The sequence below is a fragment of the Myzus persicae genome, unplaced genomic scaffold (assembly GCF_001856785.1).
Source record: "Myzus persicae strain clone G006 unplaced genomic scaffold, MPER_G0061.0, whole genome shotgun sequence".
Lineage (NCBI taxonomy): Eukaryota > Metazoa > Arthropoda > Insecta > Hemiptera > Aphididae > Myzus > Myzus persicae.
The window spans coordinates 176,791-201,177 of record NW_019104033.1 but is presented as its reverse complement, the minus strand read 5'-3'; the positions used below and the strand labels follow the sequence as shown (position 1 = coordinate 201,177).

Sequence of the window (24,387 nt, the reverse complement as noted above, 5' to 3'; positions counted from 1 at the left end):
ACTCGGAGCGTCTTTATAGCTAGGATTGAGAATAGGATAAACGGTTCCTCATATGTACCTACTAACTACTAATAAAAATTAAAACTGGAGCCAAATAATCAAAAACTTCAAAACATAAAAACAAAAAAAAATTTTTAAAGAATGTTTAAAATTTAAAAATTTTGGACAAAATTAGATATTCAAACGAAAAATAACCTTATTTTAACTTTTATTTTTTAGTACTTCGACAATATAATTAATGGTAACTTGAAACTTGTACGTAGGTTTATTATTCAATTTTGAGCCTACACATAATGACATTTTTAAGTTAAATTAAAAGTCAACTTAACTTATCTTATTCGTTATTACTAATAGTAAAATAAATAGCTTTAATATCTCAGATTTAATGATTTATTATTAAATTAAAATTCTTAACACACGCATTACAGTGAATTACTCACTGAGTATTGAAAAAGAATAAATAAGAAAACGAATTATTTAAAATAAATCTTAATATTTTTAAAATGTACTTACATAAAATATAATAACATACGTTAAAGTTTCAAGTCCTCGAAAATAATATCGTTATTCGTTATTCTTCGTTTGAATAATATCTAATTTCATCAAAATTTGAACTTCAAACGTCTGTAATAAAAGTGTACTTACATAGTTTTTAGATTTATTGGTTTCAGTAATAACTACTTATAAGGAACTTCGCATTACACGTAAAATCCTCAGATATACATAGGTATATAAACTTTAATTTATTTATATCACGAACCTATTCACAACATTCTACGGTAAGGTGGTATTGACTCAAAAGTCAATAACAATAACAAATTATATAAATGTATATATACTTATAATCATTAAATATTAACATTATGATAAATGCAATGGTCTTGGAAAAAATGAAACCAACCTATCGTAACAGTAGCAGAATTAATACCAAAATGAATTACTTTAATATTGTCAATATCAAAGAATATACCTCACAGTATAATTTATAATATTATAGGCTTCCAGACCGCCAAGGTTCAAAATTGGTTTTTTGTATGCAATGATTTATCTTTGAAATAAAATCTTACATAATATACATAGCAACAGTGATTCATTCATTGACGAGGTATACTTACAATTACTGTACGTCAGAGAGTTTCCCTTTCCCCCCTTTTTTTTCGTTTTTCGATTATTGTGATTACTATTGAGTTTTGACTAGTAAATTACAAATGAAATCCAATTTGACACAACACCATCCTTAATATTAAAGAATGTAGTAATTTTTCACTGATAGTAATGTATTTTCACACAAAATGAAAAAAAGTTGTTAAATAAATATAAAACTACATACACCATTGCAAAACCACTACGTTCATCGCTTTGCCCAGAATTTAATATATTCGATAAAAACTAAAATATTCTTGAGTTATATTATATTTTGGATTACAATTAAATATTTACTTTTCAATAGCTAAAAATGAAATAAAACAATTCATTTTGTTCTTAATTCTTATATAATTTAAAAAATGTCGAAAATACATAGAAACGCTTTTTTATTACTGCTTTATGAATCTACATGATTTAGAGAGGTAACTCGATAAGTACTTCATACCATAGCTAGACGATATTTATTACTAAAATTTAACGAATATTGATCAACCAGATTTGATTTTAAGAGGACGATAGCATCTAGGCAATCAAACTCAATTTTAAAATTCTTATCTTCGTTAAAAAAAAATACCAGATCACCAAAAATCTACCGGTATAGACATCACAAAACCGAAATTACTTGAAAGTATCTATAAAATATCTAAACGAATAATTTTTTATTTATATACCTAGGTATAAGGCCATAAACAATACGGAACCGGGTGGCAGTATTGTGCTAAACAGTTCCCTCCCATTCCCGGTTTTTTTGAACAGAAAAAAAAGGAATAAGGCCATGGTACTCCCATAACTCATAAGTAAGAAACCCTGTTTAGAATTCAAGCACCAGTATTTGTAAGTTATAAGTAGTATTTTTAATATTTTGCATCCTTACAAAGTCAATCATACTTAATTTATTGTTATTACAATTTTTAACAAGTTTTTGAGCTTAAAATAAACAAATCAAAATACAATTGTCATAGTGTATTTCCGTAAATTAATGAAAAATAATAATATGATATTATTTATAAACTATATGTAGCTAATTTGCCTAACCAACACGCCGTGGTACCAAAGTTACTTTTATTTTTTCGAACTATAAATATATTGAACGAATCTCAGTCTAATAGTGCACAACATTTTTAAAATTATATAGTAAATAATATACCTTTGGGCCATAGTGATATTTTATCTTCACCAATATATTGTTACTATCTATTATACTTTTTTGGTAGATTTTTCATAGTGCTCAAAATTCAAAATCATTGTCAACCTCATCACATGTTTTACACTGTTAATTTTGTTATTTTGTTTCATCCCTCTATTTACTATAATAAATTGTTATAATATACTGCTGTACGTTAAATTTGAAACAATTTGTCACAAATCATAAATTATAAACTACGATATAAAATCTAATGTGGTAAATCGCTATGTATGATCGGTGTTTATAATAAAATACTTCACCATTAGGTAGATCACAATCTATAATGGATAGTGGATATGATAAATTTGAATTTGAAAAATGTCATACAATGATTCTGAGTGAGAATGGTGAGTGTCAGGCTATATTTCTAAAGATATTTAATAATATATATTAGTATGTATATTGTATATGTGAGACGTTTCGCAGAAACAATCGTATTATTGAAATAAATCGAAAAAGGTTTAAAATAATACATAAATCAAATGGCTTAAAAAAAAACAGTATAATAATATGTTGAAAATTTTATTGTGTCTAAAAATAACATTATAAATATATGGTTAAAATGTAAAACATATTTTACAGTTATTTTTAAAAAATATTTTGAATAACACTAACATCGAATTTTCTGAAAATTGGAGTCGACATACATGTTCAGTTTTTCCAACTAATATGAAAAAAAAATGTTTTAACGAATTTATATCAATATGGTGCAATATTCTCAGCCGTAAAAATTTTTAAACTTGAAAATTGTAATTATTTTTCTTCTCAAAAAAGTCATGCAGACATAAAAAAATAATTTAAAACTAAATACACACATCATTGTAAAACCAAAACCATTCATTGATTAATTTATAATTTCAATGAACAATTAAAAACATTTTTTTTCAAATGATTGTTAACTAATGCATTTTTTATTCGTTACTTTTACATCTACGAAGTATAATGAACCTTTATGGTTGGAGAATTTTAACTTTTGAAAATTGCAAGTTAAACATAAAATTTTATATTATTCAAATATTGCTGTAGAAAAATTATTTATTATTTCATTGAATAAATGCGATTGAAAATAATAAAAGTTTCCTGCTACAGGCAGTTGGTTTTCGTGGATAAATATTGTCATCATATAAAATAAATGTATAGGTAGTGCATTTCATTCTTGTAATAATATCATGGGAATCGTAGCCCATTTTTCAAATATTTATTTGTTTATACTGTTTCAAGAACAACTGAAATTAATTTAATATTATTGAAATACTTTAATATTTTTCATACTTTGTTTAAAATCATCGTTGTTTCTCTGATAGTTTAAAATTTCATTCAAGATAAAAAAATATTTAAAATTATAAAATATCAAATTTATTTATCAAACATGTCGATGATAAGTGTAAAATACATTATAATACGGTTAACGCAATTATAAAATTATTTATTCTAATTTCTAAGCATATAAAACTTATGATTAAAAACCATTTGTAAAGATAAAAGGAATCGCAAGATAAATTATTTTAACTCTTTCATTTTTAATACAAGCATGTTTGATATTCTAATTTATATAAATGAATACATTAAATACAATCTAACTAGGCAGCAAAAGTTTCAAGTTTCAATTAAACTATCATGCTCCTAATGAATGTAAACAATGCATGTAATATTACAATTAAAACCATTTGCTGTACAAATAAAAATTATAACTTTTAACTATTTAAGTGTTACTACCCGTTTCTGTTCATATATTATAATTTTACATTACAAGCACAATATAAGCTAATATTGGATTAATTTCTATGTATAACATCACGGATCTTACATAGTTATTAATAAATAATACGCATATCATATACTGCAATCATTCTATTAATAAACGTAAAAAAAATACATACCTCTCATAAAACTATATCAAATTTCTCCATAACATACCGAAAAAAAAAAATTAAAATGTCAAAGTAAGTTAAAAACATAAAATAAACAAAACCATTTGTAATGTTCACATATAATAAAATATATTTCTATATAATTTTTCTTCTTGGACAAATATTTTCACTTTACTTTACTTCAAACGATTGAATTATGAAAAAATGATATATTCTACACTATTTATTATCCAATCTATCTAATAGGTAACTAACAATTTTAACTGAACTATATAGCACGTCGTGTATGTATCTGTACCAAAAGCTGCTTAAATTAAAAGTTATTATATGAGAAAGTGGAATCTTGTATTTCAGTGACATAAGAATTACATTTAAAATCACTCAACAAAATCAACGAATATACCTGCTTTAGATATCATTTATTAATAACTATTTTAATTTTTGCCAACTATACACAATACACGTACGCATTCTTCGTATGAATACATCCGTCTCATCATTGAATTAGGAATACCCATCACTGAGTTTTTCTTTTTTATATTACAACGCATAACTACAGTATGGCTGGGGTGTTATTAAATTAATATACATATTACTCAGAAGAAATAAGCAAACAAAAAAGTATATTGCTGAAAGCAAACGAATGTCTTTAAATGATGTACCTAGTCAAAAGTTATTAGTGATTGTATATAATTTATAACTTATAACTATATCAAGAATAAAAATATTATAAATATTATTTTATTTATATTTAGGTATATGCCAGCATATAGTTTACAATTTGTATTATAATATAATATCCCTGTTGTTACCTATTTTAAAAATAAGTTATGTACAAAGTGCCCTAATATCCTAACTCGAACCACACAACCATAAAATAATAAATTCTAAGAGCAGTTTCGCTATAATAATATGCATGTGTGGTGGTGAACGAAGACAAAATATATTTGCTGGCACACCCTCTTAAAAATATAAATTATATTTTAAATAGTTAATATAGTTTTTTGGTATACCACTTGTACTTGTCAGAAAATATACATTACAAGTTTTATAGATTTAAAAAAAAACAATTATACTTTTACTGAAAAATATATTTTTTAAGTGGTTTTACTTTAAAGACATAGAGTACATTTGTTTCAAATAATAATTGTATGCAATTCATATTGTGGTAGCTGGTAAACCAAAAACAATTTAAGTCTTGTACATAAACCAATCTATTTATGTCACAAACAACCACCGACTTCAAAATATGTCTGCATTTAAACAAATAACAACTTTTCAAGATGAAAAAAAAATGGGAAGATATTAACATTATCATTTTGAACTTCAAAATAAATTAAATTCTAAGACACAATATCATCTCGGTCTACTCGTACATAAATAAGTCCTACAATATATTCTAGTATTTCAGATAACTTAAATATTTCAGCATGTCTTGTAACTTATTAAGTTATTATACCTAGATATAATTTTATCTTTTTTCTTTTAGATTCTGAGCAAAGTAATGAATATATTGACTTTACAATGTTGTGTTTTTATTTAAAACTTGTCAAACATTTTTTGTATCTTTGGTCTTTTTTGGAGATGTACAAATGCTTTGATTTTCTACTGTAGTATATTTTTCAGTAGGAAGCTGAATCTATTTAGTACTTTGGGTAGTCGAAATACAAGAAATCTGAATAGTTTATCAAACTGTAAAAATTGGAAATTTTTAAGCTAAACTACTCTTCTTCAATATTTATTTTGTTTTTTTGATGCTACTCAAAAATGATGACTGTAAATACTTTTAATTTTCACTTAATACTTATATGACAACTTTCCATATACTCATATGATTATGCATTATATGAAACAATGATTTTATATTTTTGAATTCAAATTGAACACATTCATTACATGGTGACCCACATGGCCACCCGACACCTAATCTACACCATAACGGTATACACTTGCAAAACCTTTTTTTTAAAACTGACAAGAATAATATGTTATCAAGGATAAATTTATTTTAAATAATTTAAAGTGCGTTGATTATAATATTACAATATTATATTATTATTCTATGAGTATACTACATAAATGTGTATCAATTGTTTTTAACAGTGAAGAACTAAAATCAGGTACGCCACTACTAACATGTTAACATCCATCCAATAACCTGGTATTTTTAGTTTTTCGTAAAAGGTGATGACCGGAATTCAAATTACTGGTACCACTACTTCTTAATAGTATGCAAAAGCTTTTAAATCTCAATATCAGGGTGATTTTTTAAGCATGCTCGCCCCCATTCTTCTCTTTAATACTAAACTTATTCAAATTTTAGTTTTTAGAATTTTTAAGTTTATTTTAAGACCATATTTTCAAAATCCTGATATTTTTTTGTTGTACTTCATGAGTGTCATGTAGAAATTCAAATTTTTGTTTTTCCAATGCAAACCTTCTTTTTACTGAAAATTATTTTGTGGATGATTTTCTTGAACATTTTAATGTATCTAAATCAAAGTTCTAATGAGTAGTTTCTGAGTTATTAAAATGTTTATACAGAGAAAAATAATCCTTAAAAATGGATTTACTAAAATATAAGTGTATAATACATAATATATTATGTGTAATATTAGATTTAGTATTTATTATACTTAGAGATATTTTTGAAAACGGATCAATTATAATTATTATTAACATTTTAAAATCATATAAGCCCCCATTCCTACTTAAACAATTTGCTATTACCATATCTATGTATTCTATAATACATAAAGTTATATGACTCAGAAAGTATTAGTTCAAATTTTGATTTGGAAACACCAAAATTACCAAAATAATATTTTATGAAAAATTTAAGGTCACAAGGAGAGTATATATTTGAAAAACAGAAGATTTTACTGTGACAGAATCATCTTAAGTGGTACAAAACATCTCGAGTGTTCAAAATTATGTTCTTCATTTGTATATAAAAATTCCAAAAACCAGAATTTGAATAAATGCATAATTTAAGCATACAAATAGGAAGAGCGAGCTCGAAAAATCACCTTGTATGTATAAAAAAAGGTTTCAGATGAAAATATTTACAGAGCCATTTTATGTCATTGCTTACATAATAATAAATTCTCACATTTATCACCAGAGCGCCCAATTTATTATTGGTACCAAAATTATAAATATACATGCTTCTTAGATGTTTTATAACTAAAAATATGCTGTCTGCAATACTGAGGGGTAATCTAGACCAAAAGCACGCCCAAAAAAGGTAATTCTATTATACCGAGGTTAATCGAAAACTACTAATCAAGTAATAAACAAACCTATAGCTTAAAAGTTAGAATTCTTCTCCATAAATTATTATCGATTCTTTTACTAGGTATAGTCGTTAAGCGTATTTTCAAGAAACATAAGATAACGCTGAGTGCCTTCACTGGGAAACTAGAACTTTCTAAGAGTATTAAATCTATTCTTAAAGTTGTAAGACTGTTATTATACTACTCCGATAACGATCATGATATTAACCTCTTGATACATATGTCTATTCAAGAAGTTATTCCCAACCTAACCTAACCACACGATTCAATTGTAAATTTAATTCAATGATGTTTGGCTATTTTATTTCTAATATAATACATTTAAAAATCAAATCGAATTAAATTAAAAAAAATTCGAGTGTGTATGTAGAAAGAAAATATATCCAAGTTATATAGAATTAAAATACATAAATACTAAGTTTTAAATAAAAACCAAATTTAACCTATTGAAAGAACCTGTGAATAAACACTCTGACTTACTGATGTGGGTGGTTAAAATTATATTAAGTTAATTTTTGTGAGATATCTGAGTATGACAAATAACTAACTTTAATTTGCAATCCTGGCATTTATAAGGTATAGATTAACAACTCAACTTCACAATGATCAAGCATTATTCTAAATATTATTCTGCTTAATTTTAATCAAACTTATAATGTCATAATACATTTTTTTCAGATTTTTAAATCAACCATAATGGAAGAAATTCATCACAAAGCTGTATGCAATGAATCTCTGGATGGAAATATACACCTAAAGAGTAACACTTCGATTCTATTAGATACTTGCAATAATAGTTATACTAATCATACGGATTCGTATATAGAACGTGAGTAGAAAAAAAACTTATGACTCATTATATCTTATACAGTTATACATATTCTGTGGATACAAATATGCACGAAAAGTCAAAAATTACAGCAAATTAACATTAATTGTTTAAAAAATAATCAACTTTCTTCAGTTTTTTTTTTTAGAAAATTTGAGATTAACGCAATTTACAAGTTTTTAATATTTACCAGTTCTATTACTCTTTGATATAAGTAAGTCGGTATTATTTTGTAGACAGTAACATCGGTTAGTTTACACTTATAAGTTCTAGGTTACCTAGTATTAGTTATAGGTACCTGATTCGAAGTGTCTATATTTATAAGTCTTTGAAGGCTTAAATATTGCCTGGTTTTTATGTGTACAATGTACATATTATACATACAAATAAAGTGTTGAAATAATTGAAAGTTAAAATTGAGTATCGTGTTATGATATGTCTAGTTGCGACTGGGTTTAAGTGTACCTTACTTCATAGACATTTGTTGATTAATGATTTTTGTGAAAAAAATATTGCTAGAAAATGTATTGTTTATTTGTTTCGTTTAGTCTTGTAATTACCTAATTGATTCTTTTTTGATTTGCTAGACCAGTAGTTTCCAGCCTTTTTTATTTTATCCTCCTTTGTACATTTTCAAAATTTACACACTCTGCCACCATTAATTAGAGTTTAAACCGCATTTTTATTTTATTTTATGGATGCGAAATAACTATATCATATATAATTTATTATCAGTAGATGTCAAACCGAACATTAATTTATTGTTTCTAATTTTACTGATTGTGAAATGGTATAATTAGTTTAACAACAAAATTAAAATTATTTTATCACCACTATATTCTTCCATGAAGTAACTAAATTCACCCCTCCCTCGGTTAGGAATCACTGAGCTAGACTGAAATCATTCGGTAGTGGAATAACTAATGACTGGTTAAAGAGTTATTTGGTATTTTGAGAGGGTAGAGATCGAGAACTGTAGTTAAAAGCGATAGTAGCTAAAATTGGCAAGAAGTGAATTGTTGTTAATTTGATTTAATGATTTTAATTTATGACCAAATACAGACTGGAAATGAGATCTAGGCAAGTTTGTATCAGTTGTTTGCCGTTAGTTTGTTGAACGGTTAAGTTTATTATTTACATTATTTATGTGATTTGTGTTATTGTTGCTATTGTTTAGGTGGGTATACACTATACTGGGTATCGTGTTTGATCGAGGTCGGCTTACAGAATCATCGACGTCCTTTGTAGATGCGGCATCCTTTGTAGTTCACAGGATAATCTACCTTTCAATTTTCACATAATATTATTTTGACAGTTGACTCATTTGCATCACTGCAATCGATGGCTATATGTTTATCCCCGGAGAGAGTGCACTTTGGAGAATATGAATAGTATTTTTTTGAGCGGCCATGATATTGACACTTTAGACAATGTACAATGTTTCTACATATTTTTTGTAACTCTCCTCAAAATTTGGTATGGAGTTTTGATGTTAGACTATGTGTAAATAATATCCTTCTTGCTTATTAATGGCTTAAGATCGACGAAAAACATTAGAATTAAATTCTCCATTGTTTGTCGTTCATTAACGTAGTTACTAGTTACAATTATTTGTATTAGGATATATATTTTTACCAAATTATTTTTAAATTGTATTATTGGAATATGGTAGTTTGTTTTTTTGTACCTTTAAAAACCGGGAATTTTAGTAATTTTCCTAACTTGTTTTTTTAACCTTAGGAACATTATGGACTGAAACCCCTATTTACATTATAAATATTCCTATCTAATCTGCGTTCTGTGTACCGTGCTTGGTCGATATTGGGTTGCATAATCGTTGAAGTTGTATTTAGACCTGTACCTCCTGTAATCCTTTGTAGTTTGTTGGTTAATCTACCTTGCATAAAACACGTTTTATAAACTACCTTACTCAATGAAATTACTGAAACCGGTGCATGGGTATCATCATCTCCACAGTGGATATACATTGAAGAATATGAACACTATTTTTGTTAAGTGGTATTGGTATTGGCAATTTAGACAGTGTTGGTACAATTTTTCTACATTTTTGTGGCTCTGCCTGACATATTTTGGTGTTTGGTTCTATCAAGAGTTGTACAATATATTGTTTAAGATACGAAAAAAATCTCTGGAAGTATGGTTTTCATGTTTTGTTTTTTTTTAACTTTATCGAGTGAACCCTATTTCTTTTATAGATATTTCTATCTAATCTACCGGTTTCGATGGCCGACGGGTGTAGGTTTTGGATTACCACCAGAAAAGTTTTTTTTCTTGGGAATGATAGGCATGCTTTGTGTGGTTTGCCTTTTAAAACCCAAATTGTTTCACGGTATGATTCACATATTTTTATCGTTTGGATTTTTAATTAATTTGTAGACGATTTGAAAAGTAAGTTATCGGACACATTCAAATTAATTGTCTTCTAAATAGAGACAATACGAATAGAGGAAGTTTTGTTTTAGTATTTTGAGCTTCATCAAAGATTTCAGTATTATTAATGATCCCCTTCTTTACTATAACACATTAATCTAATTTAGTTTTATAATAATCGAAATATTTATAAACCATAGTGTTTATTTTAAGTTACTTATTATTATGATTAACTCAAATTGTCCATATTTAAATTTTTTTTAAGTTAATTTCAAAATGAACGGAAACTACAATTTATAATATAGCAATGATATTATTAGTATTATTATAATCTTTGTTTTTTTAACGTAGAATATCAAATATTAAACAAGTGTACCTATACTATGTTTTTAAAGATATACATATATTTAATTGTGGCTTTAATTTTATTCGCATTTATATAAATAAATAACATATAATATTAAAACAAACGTACATTATTACGTAATATAATATAATATAGTGTATATATTTACTTGTTTACTCTTTTTTTATCGTAAAATGTATTTACATAATACTGTTATAAAGCAATTACACTGCGGGCATAATACGCATCCCTAATGTAAAATCGCATAAATTATTTCTATTTATGTACTTTAATATGATACACTATGATATGTGTCATGTGTGTGTCATACTGTCATATGTTCATGATTACAACTAAAACTTGATTGTGTAATTGAATATAGTTGATGGTATAATAAATACTTGAATTGTCGATTTATGTGATAGTTTGGCTAATATTTTTGTTCATATCACTTTTATGATAAATATATAATTTATTATTATATTATACTTGTTTATTTTGAAAAGTAGTCAATTGCCAACACTATTCATTGCCATGTTATGGATGTTTGAACGTTTTTTAAAAATGTATTGAACTGGCATTTTTTTTTTTTTTTTTTAATAAACGATTCAGTTATAATACATAATAGTTATTGTACCACCGTACTATAAACTATTACAATATTGTCTATAAATATGCATAGCACGTGAGTTAAGTTCCAAAGGTAAATCTGAATAAAGCTTATATACCAAGCGGTACACACCTACAGTATATTTAATAAGTACACGAGCAGAAAATACAAATCGTCGACCCCGTCTAAAAGCTTTGTGACGATTTTACATATTTTGTTTGTGTGTGGGTATTATACTTATACTTCCAATGTAAAGAGTGCACTCGCTTGTCGATCGCTGTTCGAATCGGGGGAGTGACATTTTCTGTTATCGGTCTAGAGATTATCTGAAACGGATCCGCCGCCTTAAATATTTCATAGTGCAGATTTCCCGTAGCTGCAAAAGAAAATTGAATATTTTAATAATTTACCAATATATACGACGTATACACTTAGATATTATATAATAATAATAATAATTTTCCATCCGATATTACACTCGACCTGTGAATATTATAGATGCGATTAATTACGTGCCTGTAATTCGAAAACGACGATCGATCGTGCGTCACCCCCCGACGTTCGACGACGGTATGGTGAGGGAAGGGTGGCAATTTCTGAACTTGCTGCTGTTATCATAACTTTTTTAGTTTTTTTTTTTTTCATAGACACTGATCTCAGATTCGGCAAAGTGTCGCGTTACAGGTACCTTTATTAAATCGAAAGACGCACGGTTCGAGCGCGTGTTTCGAGACAAAGTAATATACTTAGGGGTAGGTATTATAAAAAAATAACCCGATCTCATTCGAATTCAACGCCATCAATAATATTTCCGTTTATTAGTGGGGGTGTGATTCATCGACGCGTCGCGGAAAAATCATTCAAAGCCATTCTAGTACTATAATAACTATAAAAGTATATGTAGGTGTTCTGCCTCCGAAGTCTTTCATCCAAAACCATATTTTTTACTCCGTATCCTCTGGTTCATATATTGTGTTCGCATTAGGATCGATTGTTATTTTTTTGAAGTCCCACGCGCAGTATTCTTATTGGACAAACTATTATTATGTTATAATATAATATTACCTAACAATAAAATTCCTGGCGGAGAGTGGACAAGGCTCAAGCATCTATAATAATAACTGCCTGTATATAATAATACGATAAAGGTATACCGCACGTGTAGTTAGTCCTTCCAGCTATGCGTATACCATAATACATGCATGCAGGTATACCAAGGGCGTATCCTAGGTAATAATAGTGCTCAGTTTTGCAAATGGAAAAAAATGTGTAGGTATTATTTAAGCACGCATACCGTACACATAATATTATAACGTTATTGTGTCAGCTATACATTTGTACGAATATAAATCTATTATAATATAATACGTAGAGTAAAACACATTGCAGTGCGCTTTAAAAACGTCGTGTTATGAACATATTCATTAAATCGCAATGCAAACGATTTAATCGGTCCAGCAAATAGTCGTATTGTGTTATGTTATATTTAAAAGGTACACGTTTAATAGGTAGGTGTTAACGGTTAAAAATTGTGCTTTTTTTAATTTTCAAAAGAGTTTGTTTATAATTTTGTTTTTCACGCAAACAATTAACGCTTTAAAATATGTAATTTTACTTTTATCTCCACTACGTAACCCGTTTTTTTTTATCTTTATATTTGATTATATGTCTAGGTATATAATTAAAGTCGTGAACAAAAGTATATTTTTTTCTGTAATTAAAAAATTATTATACAATGCATTATAATCATTATATTATTATAAAACATTTAGTAGAGTAATTGGGTTTAGCTTAACCAGTAGGTAGGTAACTAATTATATTAAAAACAAGAACTGTTTTGGATATATTAATATGATATGTACGTATAGTAAAAAGTGTGTGGTGCGGTAAGGCGCGGTCGTACGCTCAATCAACAGCAACGCTCAGAGCGTACGCACCGGCCGTCGTTGCTAGCCCTCGGATGGGTGACCACCCGAGTTTTCGGCAACACATCTTTGTCTCATACAGACAAACGTGTTTCAACCAACCGTCTCCCCCTCACCCGCACAGTACCAGGCTAATGACCTTAGGAGTTAAGGCTTTAATCAAAATAAATAAATAAATAAAAAGTGTGTGGATATATACCAATAATATTATCTATCTATCTAACTACAATTTTTGGTGCCTGGTTTGACGTGGTGTTTTACCACCCGGGTTTTTAGTGACGAATCCTCGCCTCACATACTCACGTTTTTCTAAACCAACCGCAACCCCGCAACGAAATTTAAATGACCATAGTAACCGATGCTTTAGTTCAATAAAAAAAATAAAAATAAATAACTATCATATTGTGCTTAAATCATAAATACGAAAATATTACCTAAAATGTAACAAATATTCGGTTCGTTTATTATTATTACTCATTGAAATCAAATATTAGTTACAATTTATCATATTTATGTTTTATTACATAATCTGATCTTGTGAACTGTTTTGACTGTATACATAAACCAAATGTAATTAAACTAACAAATATAATGGATTTGAAACAGCTTCATATTATAATATACTACCTGGTTAGGTTAGGCAACCTGTAATTAGTCGTCATAGTTCAATAGAGTGAAGTGCAATATATACATTAAGGTACGCACCTTTTCGGCTTTCATATGTTATTATATCTGGGATAAGGTTAATATGTGTAACCACTGTGCATTTAAGTAATATTTTATAATGCTATAATAACAGTAGGGTATAGCTGGTACTTAAATGTTTACTTGAAGTGATTCGAGTACTCATACAAAACAATTTCACCAAAAAACCCTAATTACCACCCCACTGATCAGCTACAAAATTAACTGATGTAGTTAATCTCTTGGAGTTGAATAGCATTGGATTGAGAGGTAACCGTTAATACCGTCTTATTAATTTAAACTTTAACACGTGGATGGTTCAATAGGTACTAATATGATAATACAGATTTATAATTTAGTACGTGCTTTGGTTACGTTAAGAATTTCAGACGATATAATTTATTAGAATTAGTAACAACGTGAGTATGACGTGATTGGTGATTCACCAAGCATGCGCCCTCTCCACAGCCAACATTTTTCCATTCATAATGAATTTATTCAAATTTTGATGTGAAGACATTTTGGATGAGTTTACTGTGAGTTCATATTTTCAACGACCTAGATCGTTTTGTATATTTCTAGAGGTGTCTTGAGTGTACTAATACAAATTGCTTGCTTTTTTTTAAATGATGACAAACGTTTTTTTCACTGTTAATTGTTAAGCAGACTATTTTTTTTAAATTGTAGATACACTTATATGAAGTAAATAATTTAACCTGAAACGATTTTTAAAGAGTAGTGTTTTTTAGTTATTAAAATATAAATACTAAGCACTAGGTACAGTTTATAATCCTCTAAAATTAATTTAGAAAAATATATAATATATATCTATGACCTATGTGTTATTAAATCTTGTATACTTAATTGTTCTCGCAATAGATTTTTCATCATACAATTTTGATTGATTAATGTTAATGACTATAATTTTCATTTTCAAACCATCTTAGCGCCCTATTTAGGGCCATAGCGCCTAAACCCAATATCCACTATATTATATCATATTATATTTTATCATTTATCATTGATAAAAATAATTTAATGACATAAAAACAACTCCTTCAAATTTCAATTTAGGTGTAACATCATAATTTTAACAGAAAAAGTCATCTGCTTGACAGTAAGTTTTCGAGATAAGAGGGTTATTATTAATTGAAAAAAATAATATACTAACTTAAATAAACTACCACAGGACATTGCAGCTCCTTAAATGATATAAAAATCTAAGTGGGTGTTTGAAATATTAAACGTGTACAATTATAATATGTGAAGGTACCTAAAGCATTAAATATAATTGAAACATTACAATAATATAAGTAACTAATAGTCCTTGCTGTCGAATTTTACTTTAAGATCAATAAAAAAAATAACGATAATAATAATATAAGAACACATTTTACTATTTTAACTAAAACACTCGATATCATTATGATATGTTTTTTTTAAAATTTATTATAGCTACTTTATTATACGATGTGCCCGTAAGCATAATTCTTCTCCTGTCAATGTTCTATGGAACGATTTCTGTCATGGCAGTGGTTGGCAATGCCTTAGTCATATGGATTGTGACGTCCAGCAGACGGATGCATAATGTGACCAACTTGTACATAGCAAACTTGGCATTGGCCGATATCGTTATCGGCCTGTTTTCAATACCGTTTCAAGTAAGTAATTTTATTGAATTTACTTAGCAAATGTACGATCGTTGGTATCGGTGCGTATCATATATATACCGTGATTCACACTGTCTATCTGCAATTTGCATTTGCCATACATCACTGTGATTTGAAAGTAGGTACATACATGATATAGGTATAATACGCTTACACAGAACTCACTGCTGAGCCCAGTCAACAAAGTATAAAATATTTAGGTAAGATGCAGATAAAATTCCGTAAAAAATATCTTAATACACAATATATGTTAAATATTAAAATTACGATTTTTATAAAAATGAATATTATTACCTTTTTAATACTTTTTTATTTATTTTATGATCTGGGCGAAACGAAGAATTTATTGATTTTACAATGACAGTGCTTGTTTGTTTATTTGTGTGTGTGTCTGTGTAAGTATATTTTCCTGTCATCACGTTTTGGAGTTGGAAAATTGATCCAATGTTAAATATTTAGAGTGGTTTCTGATAGAGAATTTTATCCACCTAGTTTGTATTTTGGGTAGTCAAAAATTAATGGAAATTCCGAAAACTGTTCTTTATTATTGGGTAAAACTAGCAAAAAAGCAGAAGGGAAATACGAATATTTATGCAATACATTAATCTTACTTTATTATTGTCACAGCCGTGGTGACATGGCATTTTCAAAAAATACTTATATTAGTATTTTATAGGAATGACAATATAGTTTTAAAAAGTATTTGCGAGCTGTTTTATATACATTTGAAATTTTAAAATTTTTTATAGTTATTTTTTATTTTGTTAATCAAATGTATGTTTATTGGAAAAAAGTTAGAAAACTTAATACACAGTTGTTGCTGTCATAATTTGTTTTCACAGCAATTTAATTCGAGGTTCTTAGTAAGCTTACGTTTTTAATGGATTTAAAAAATGTCAAAAAAACATACACCTAGTCACATTTTTTTATTTACTTTATACAATAATAAGATATAATTTATAACTTATAACTTAGAAGTGTCATTTTGCTTTCAATTGTCAGCGTTGACCAAAATATAAACATTAAAATTTATTTTCAGATAAGGTGTAATAATTAATAAAAACAAAATAATATAATAATATTAGAAATAGTAATACGAGAAATTATAATAATATTTTCTTTATTGTGGAAACAAATTCGTATTACAGTTTTTCTTCTTATATGCATATAATATATTATCAGAAATTTAATTATAATTTGAGAATCTATCTAAAAAAATTTTCTCATAAAATGGAAATATAAATCAATCAAGGCGAGAGATTATTTGAGGATAACTTAATTATATTTATCTAGACGTGATAATATATAATACCTATATAATATATGTGTGTGTTTGTGTGTGTGATTAATTTCAATGAAAATCTCGGATATGCATTTTTTAATTCATTTAAATGAGATAATGGTATGAATGAGCAGCATTCATCTCCAAACCTTGTCGGAATAAATATATCTATATATCTAGATACCGTTCATCGCTGCCCGGTAATTTGGAAGGGGGAGGGGGAAGGGTTAGTTTAGTAATTTTAAATATTATATTTTATGTAATCAACTACCTTACGGTTTGTCTGATTATTATATAATATCGAATATCGTATTCTGTAGAATATAATAGCTGACAATAATATATAACACACAATATCAATGGCAATTAGGTAGGTACTTATATTCCCAGTGGACTGACGTACGTGCATGACGTTGTCGTATGCATTAAAAATATACATAAGGTCATGATCGATTAAATGCATTAATAAATGATTTAATACTGAAATGCTATGGTAACAATTAAGTTTCAGGCGGCCCTGTTGCAACGATGGAATTTACCGGATCTAATGTGTCCCTTCTGTCCGTTCGTACAAGTGCTTTCAGTCAACGTGAGCATTTTTACCCTGACCGCGATCGCAGTTGACCGGCACAGAGCTATTCTCAGTCCGCTCAGGTTAGTGAGAATTGTATCTCCGGGTGAAATAAATAAACGTATACCTAACACGACGACAACCACCGACCACAATAATAATTATTACGTTACGTTCAAATTTATAATATATAAAATAGTTGTTGCGTGTTAACTTACAGTGTTGCAGTTATGATTTATTAATATTATTATTATTATTAGTAGTAGTAGTAGTAGTAGTAGTAGTATTGTCATTATTATTATTATTTCGTTTATTGTTAACAGCGCAATACCGTCGAAATTCCGAGCAAAAATGTCAATAGCCACCATTTGGGCGATAGCTTTTGTACTCGCGACGCCAATGGCTATTGCTCTCAGAGTGCAATTTATCGAATACGGAGATAGAGGTCAGTGGTAATTTTATTTATACGAAGAATTTCCTTTTCTTTTTCAACCTTCCTCAAACAGTTTCTAAATATCCGACATCACGACTGCCTCCGGTTTACGTAGTACACTACGACCTTAACTACAGTAAAAGGATGTATCTCATTATTTAACCATATTATACACCATGTCAATATTATTAATTTGTATTGTGTCAGATAAAAACTGTAGGTTTTTTTATTACAAACCAAAAAAAAAACATAAATCATTGATATAATATTGTTAATTATTTTATCCAACATATTATTATTATTATTTTACATTAACAGTAATTATAAATATATAATTTATAACATTTCGATGGGGAGGTATGTTAATGATTTATATATTTTAATAAGGGACAAATAAAAAAATAAAATTTTAAATATTATAAAAACCTCAACGAAAGTATTATATGCTTTATCAACAAGCAAATTTGTGGTTTAAAAAATATATATATATATCGTCATGCACATAATCCAACAAATAAAACAAAAAATAATTACAATCACCTGTTAAAAATGTCAAATGAAATTATTCAATTCACTTAAAAGTCTATACTAATATAATTAAAATAATTACAAACATACACATCATTAAAGCATTAAAAATTCTGTATAACCTCTTGAGTCTTTCACTTAATGAATTTTCTTAAGTTTTCAACTCAATGCGTGTTACAAAATATACAACTAATAATAAATTACAAAAATAACTATAATGGTATGTTTAAATCAAGGTTTTAAAAAATTAAAAACAATAGCAGCACTAAATCAACTACCATTGTTTTATTTACAGACTTTAAAATATATTGATTTAGTACAAAATAATTCACAACCCTCAATAAATCGCAATAATTCAAACCTTTAATTTGTGTGTAATTTTTATTCAAACACTTAATAAATAAATGTTCTTTAATTTTAATATTTATAAATGTTTATTAATGAGCAATATTATTGTCATTTTTTGATAAATGTTCTTCCTTGTAATCGGAACCAAATATCATAAATACTTATTTATACATATTATATACTTGTATAATGTATATATCATACTGAAATTATTTCTTCGTCTTTTATTAAAAATATGTGCTTTTTTTAAAATTGAAATTCTGATTTTTAAAAAAGAATCCTTGTGAAATAATGCCAGAGGGGACTCGGGTCAAGTGGAATAATTTAGATGTATTTTACTGAATACTATTTTATTTTTAATTTTCGAAAAATGTTTTTAAATTAAATAAACATAATATTATTATTTTTATATTAAAAAAAATCACATCAAAACAATACTAAAATGTTGTAAAATCTCAACTTAATATTGTCACTTATTATAAAATACAATAACATTAAAGCCATCGAGGCACGAAGATCAAAACTGTGGTTGAATAAACGACACCTAGAACCATTTTGGGGACATATTTTTCGGAATGAATGGCATATGTAGTCTATAATATGCAGATGTTGTCCATAAAGCTAATGATCATTTACTGTTCACAGAATGTGACCACGCAAGCATTGAACACAATTTACAATTTACATTGTTAGCTACATTTCAGGGCATGAAATATTTTTTTAATACGACGTATAATTAAACTAACACTCTGGTTGGAATATATTTATATAGGCTAGTCGAGGGCATGCGCACGATTAAGGGGCACATCATGCTATAACCGTGTGGTTATTTCAAGTAGTAAGGACACATAACATACAAAAATATCAAATATTTGATCAATATATTCGTCTTATTATTTTAGTCGTAGATACAGTCGGCTATAATTTTGAAGTTAATGATTTCTTATCATTGTAGTAAAAGTGAAATTCTGAACGAGCTCACTATTGACCGACTTTCAAATAAATTAGTTTATTAATTCACTGTTGTTTTTTTGTTTTTGTTCCGAGAAACACAGTTTAATATGTAATAGAAATTTGGAGGAAAATATTTTCTTTTTATCAGTATAATAGTACATAATATCATAATAAAGCCAATTTTTTTAACAAAACCTATTTAATGTTCTATACACAATGCCATTTAAAAATACGATGATCCATTAATTAATACTAATAGTTTTAATGAAGAGAAAGAATTACATTGTGCAGCCAATAGCGTTTGCATAAATCAACTGAAAGAATGGCAATATAAATATTTTAAGTTGACTTCATGCCGTTCCCGACTTAGAGAAAATTGAAAAATGTCAGTAGATATACGACAGAAGTTATATTATCCTTTTTCAGTCTCTCTCATACACACACACACACACACACACACACACACATATACTCACGCGTGGTATTATATATACATGGTGATTATTTTAAAGGCAAATGATAATGAGTATTTTCGCGAAAAGTATCTTTTGTGATAGACTGTTAAGTCTTGGAAATATTTTTTTTTCATTTAATTTAAATTCATTATAATAGACACCATTTTTTTTAAAAATAATACTATCCTTTTTACAATTTGTATTGTTTTAATTCTTAATTTTTTAAATTACAATGTATATTTTAATTTCATATTCGGTAGTAGAATATTATTCTGAAAATTTTTAATACTCACAAATTTCAAACGAGTACCTACCTAGTAAATAGGGCAGGTAGTTTTTAAAGTTTCGATGAGCAACGAGTATTATTAAATTGGAACGAAATTTAACGAGGAATAACCCATGTACCGAATAATTTTAAATTTTTCTCAAAAAAAAAAAAAAATGAAGAATACTTTTCGAGAAAATTAATTGAAATATACTTTTGAAAGAATCGCTTTGTGTGTGTATCTATGTATGTAAATACATTCACGTATTATTATGTATTATAGTTTATTATATTATCATATCTTGCAGACGGCCGTAAGTTGGTGAAACCGTTCTGCTACAACGTCCGGCTTCCAGAGCGCACTATGCTGTTCTACAGGGTTACGCTTCTGTTTGTCCAGTACCTGGTACCTGTCGTCATCATAACGGTTGTGTACATGCGAATGGCATTACGACTGTGGGGCTCACACGCTCCGGGAAACGCGCAGGACAGCAGAGATGCGAACTTGATGAGGAACAAAAAAAAAGTACGTGCCCGATGCATTAAAAACAAAACAATATTTTTCAATATTACGAATACCTCTGAGAATATCATGATGGTAGCTAGTCGGTGGCTAGAGTCGCTTGACTCGATCCAGACAATAAAGATAATAGTTTTGCACCTCCCGTGTACTATCAGCTGTGATTCTGTGAACACCTGATTACAATGACACAGTTTATCGATCACCGGAAATTACACAGACTCCGCTCTTCAAAAGTTATCGAGTACAATCAAAATCACTGTTAGAATATTATGCGTTTGAGTAAAAATTTCTCAGTCGCGAAACTCCTCAAGTTCCATATCGAATCTTTATATATCTATACAAATACTGTAACTATACCATAACTTTCCTGACGAAAAATCTATGCATATATATTTTATTGTTTTTATTTTTATCTAACCATATGCGTAGATTTTTTTGTCATGGATGTTATGATATAGTTACACGATTTTTTTATCTTACGAAAGTATACGAAACATTGGTTTATTAACATTTTAATGATATATTTTCGTTTTAGTTATTTAATTAGGTTTTAATATTAAAAACTAGGTACAGTAGGTTAGGGAGCAATAGTATTAGGTACCCACTTTGCTTTACGATTGTATAGGAGTCGAGTGTACCTTCCATTGATAAAGTCACTGTGATGGATCATGAATGTGTTCAATTAGAATTTTCAATGAAAATGAATGTGTTCATTTTATACGAAAAATGATTTTGGATGGAGACGGCATCTAAGGTTCTTTGTTTTTAGGTATAGGTATATCTTTTCATGAACATATCTGAAAGTTAGAATATTATAAATAATAGAGCAACATTTTTAGTAATTATTGATAGTAGTTTATTTCATTAGTCCCAATTTATATGCGATCTACGATGTATTTCACAGTACTTACGGATAATGGCCACATTAAGACTGGTGTGCCTGTGGGCTTTGGTTTTTCAATTTTAATTACGGTTCCAACCGGAAAATGAAGATAGAATAAAATTGCCTTTGTTCTTTTGGTGCAACTTTACTCGAAAAAGAAAAAAAAGAAAAGTAGATTCGGTTATCACGGGTTAATATGATAATGAATCATGTAACCGTATGACCACTTCAGCCGGGTCAGGCTTAATTTCTGCTTTATATAAACGAGTATCTGACGAGGCATAGATATGTGAAATTCAATATCAAACTATCAATTCAATATCAGTTTAAATTATAGTGGCCAGAATTATGGTAAATTTTTCTGAGTATTGGCCATAATTTGTACAAGTGCTAAGTTCTTAAAATGATTTAAATTAAAAAGTAAACAATATAAATATAACATATTTAGAGTAATCCTTACACTATTGAGTTCCTGTCATGTTTGATTATTAATGGTACAATATATTCGATTGTTTGTAACCATTGGAGTAAACGGAGCAAAACTTTTTTATTTTTCACATGTTTTTGATAGGAGGGCGGTAGCTAGATGAGAAATTGTGTTTATTTGTAAATTTTGGTTTTAAAGAATTGGCCTTCGGCACATTTCCATTTACAAATATTACGTGCTCAGACTAAATAAATGAAGTAAATAATTGAAGTCTTGTAGATTGTTTAATAAGTATTACAATTTTTGTAGCTTAATTCAATTATAATTTGTGCAAACGATTTTATTTAGTTCAGGAATTACAACATATACATAAAATAGATAAGTAATGAATTATAGTTTTCTACATTTCCTTAAACCATAAAAACGTAAAAATAACTTTTACAAAATTTTTTTTTCTTAATATATAGTAAAATCTATAATAGAAGTATGGAACTATTAAAACATTCCAAGAATGTAGGTAAAGTCAACTTTATTAATTAATAATGATATATAGTGTATGAAAAAGTATGGTGTTTGAAACATCAGTGAAAAAAGGTTACTTTGATTTTTAATAGTAAAAAAAATTTTCCCCACTTAGTTAATATAATAAATTGTAACTTTTAAGTATTTGACTTCTATTTAAATTTTAATTCATATGAATCAATTATTTTTGAAACACATAAAACAAGACGTATGGCTCTAATATTGAAACAATCATCTTATTATTATAGTTGCATCAATTTGATTTACAAATTTAATTTCTTAATATATTTTTGACGTTTAATTAAATCGTATTATCTGAATAGGAGAAAATCAGAAACATTATTTTTATTTAAGCTCAGCTTACTAGTTTATAAAAACGCATCTTGAAAGTCGACAAGACCCGTCACTTTCAACACGTGGGGAGAGGCTCTAAGTATGATGGTGTAAAAAATGCACACTACATATTATAGAGAATCAAATGGAAAAATTACGCACGGTGTTGGATTTGAATGAGAGTGAAGCGCAAACACTGAGCCACCGTATCAATTAAACCTCGATGCACGCATAAGTGGATCGATGAAGACGTCGTCGAATATGTCACCACGACTGAGTCTCGTTTATATCTTCCGATATTTTCTATATTGTGTACGTAACGTGATATAATAGAATCGATTATTTATGAAAGGGGTTGAATAAGAAAAATAAAACCGTCAGGGAAAATGCATTCATCCCTATACTGAGAATCTAAAAAACTATACCAGCACTTAGCACTCCATTCATAAAATGTATAGCCTGAATTGATATAATTTTATTATAATATACAACCAACTATATCATAGGAGTTTAACTCCTTCCAAAAGTTCACGATCCGCCTGTACGACAGTATATTATGGACACCGCTCTATCAGTGGCGTGGCGAAGGTATTATTTTGGAGCAATTAATTAAGATATTAAATAATATAGTATAACTATTATAGTGGTAGGGCAAAGTAGCCGTATGCGGTTAGTCTTTAGAAGAATGGGTGGTTGTTAAGTAGCGATTTATTATATTTACAATAATTGTTATCTAATTGATGCGTTTTGTTCGTGTACGTACATTGTTTAATAGCTCCCTGCACCTTTGTAGATGATATTATACGGTAAGGATTGGGCACTTTCCTTTTAGGCTGCTCCACACCAATTTAAATTTAATTCAACGCAACTGAAGTGTGCTATTACTGCGATTACATACTCGTTTAAAAT

General features: G+C 27.9%; 1 protein-coding gene across 1 annotated transcript in view; it reads left to right on the top strand.

The window, feature by feature from the left end:
• The window catches only part of LOC111037843 (prolactin-releasing peptide receptor-like), a 67,558-nt gene that overhangs the window by 33,674 nt on the left and 9,497 nt on the right, over positions 1–24,387 (top strand). Inside the window, exons 3-7 of the mRNA XM_022320638.1 lie at positions 8,178–8,328; positions 15,740–15,945; positions 17,742–17,890; positions 18,131–18,252; positions 21,099–21,316. Coding sequence (XP_022176330.1) covers positions 8,196–8,328; positions 15,740–15,945; positions 17,742–17,890; positions 18,131–18,252; positions 21,099–21,316 — 828 coding nt within the window. The 5' untranslated portion in view covers positions 8,178–8,195. The remainder of the gene's footprint in view (positions 1–8,177; positions 8,329–15,739; positions 15,946–17,741; positions 17,891–18,130; positions 18,253–21,098; positions 21,317–24,387) is intronic.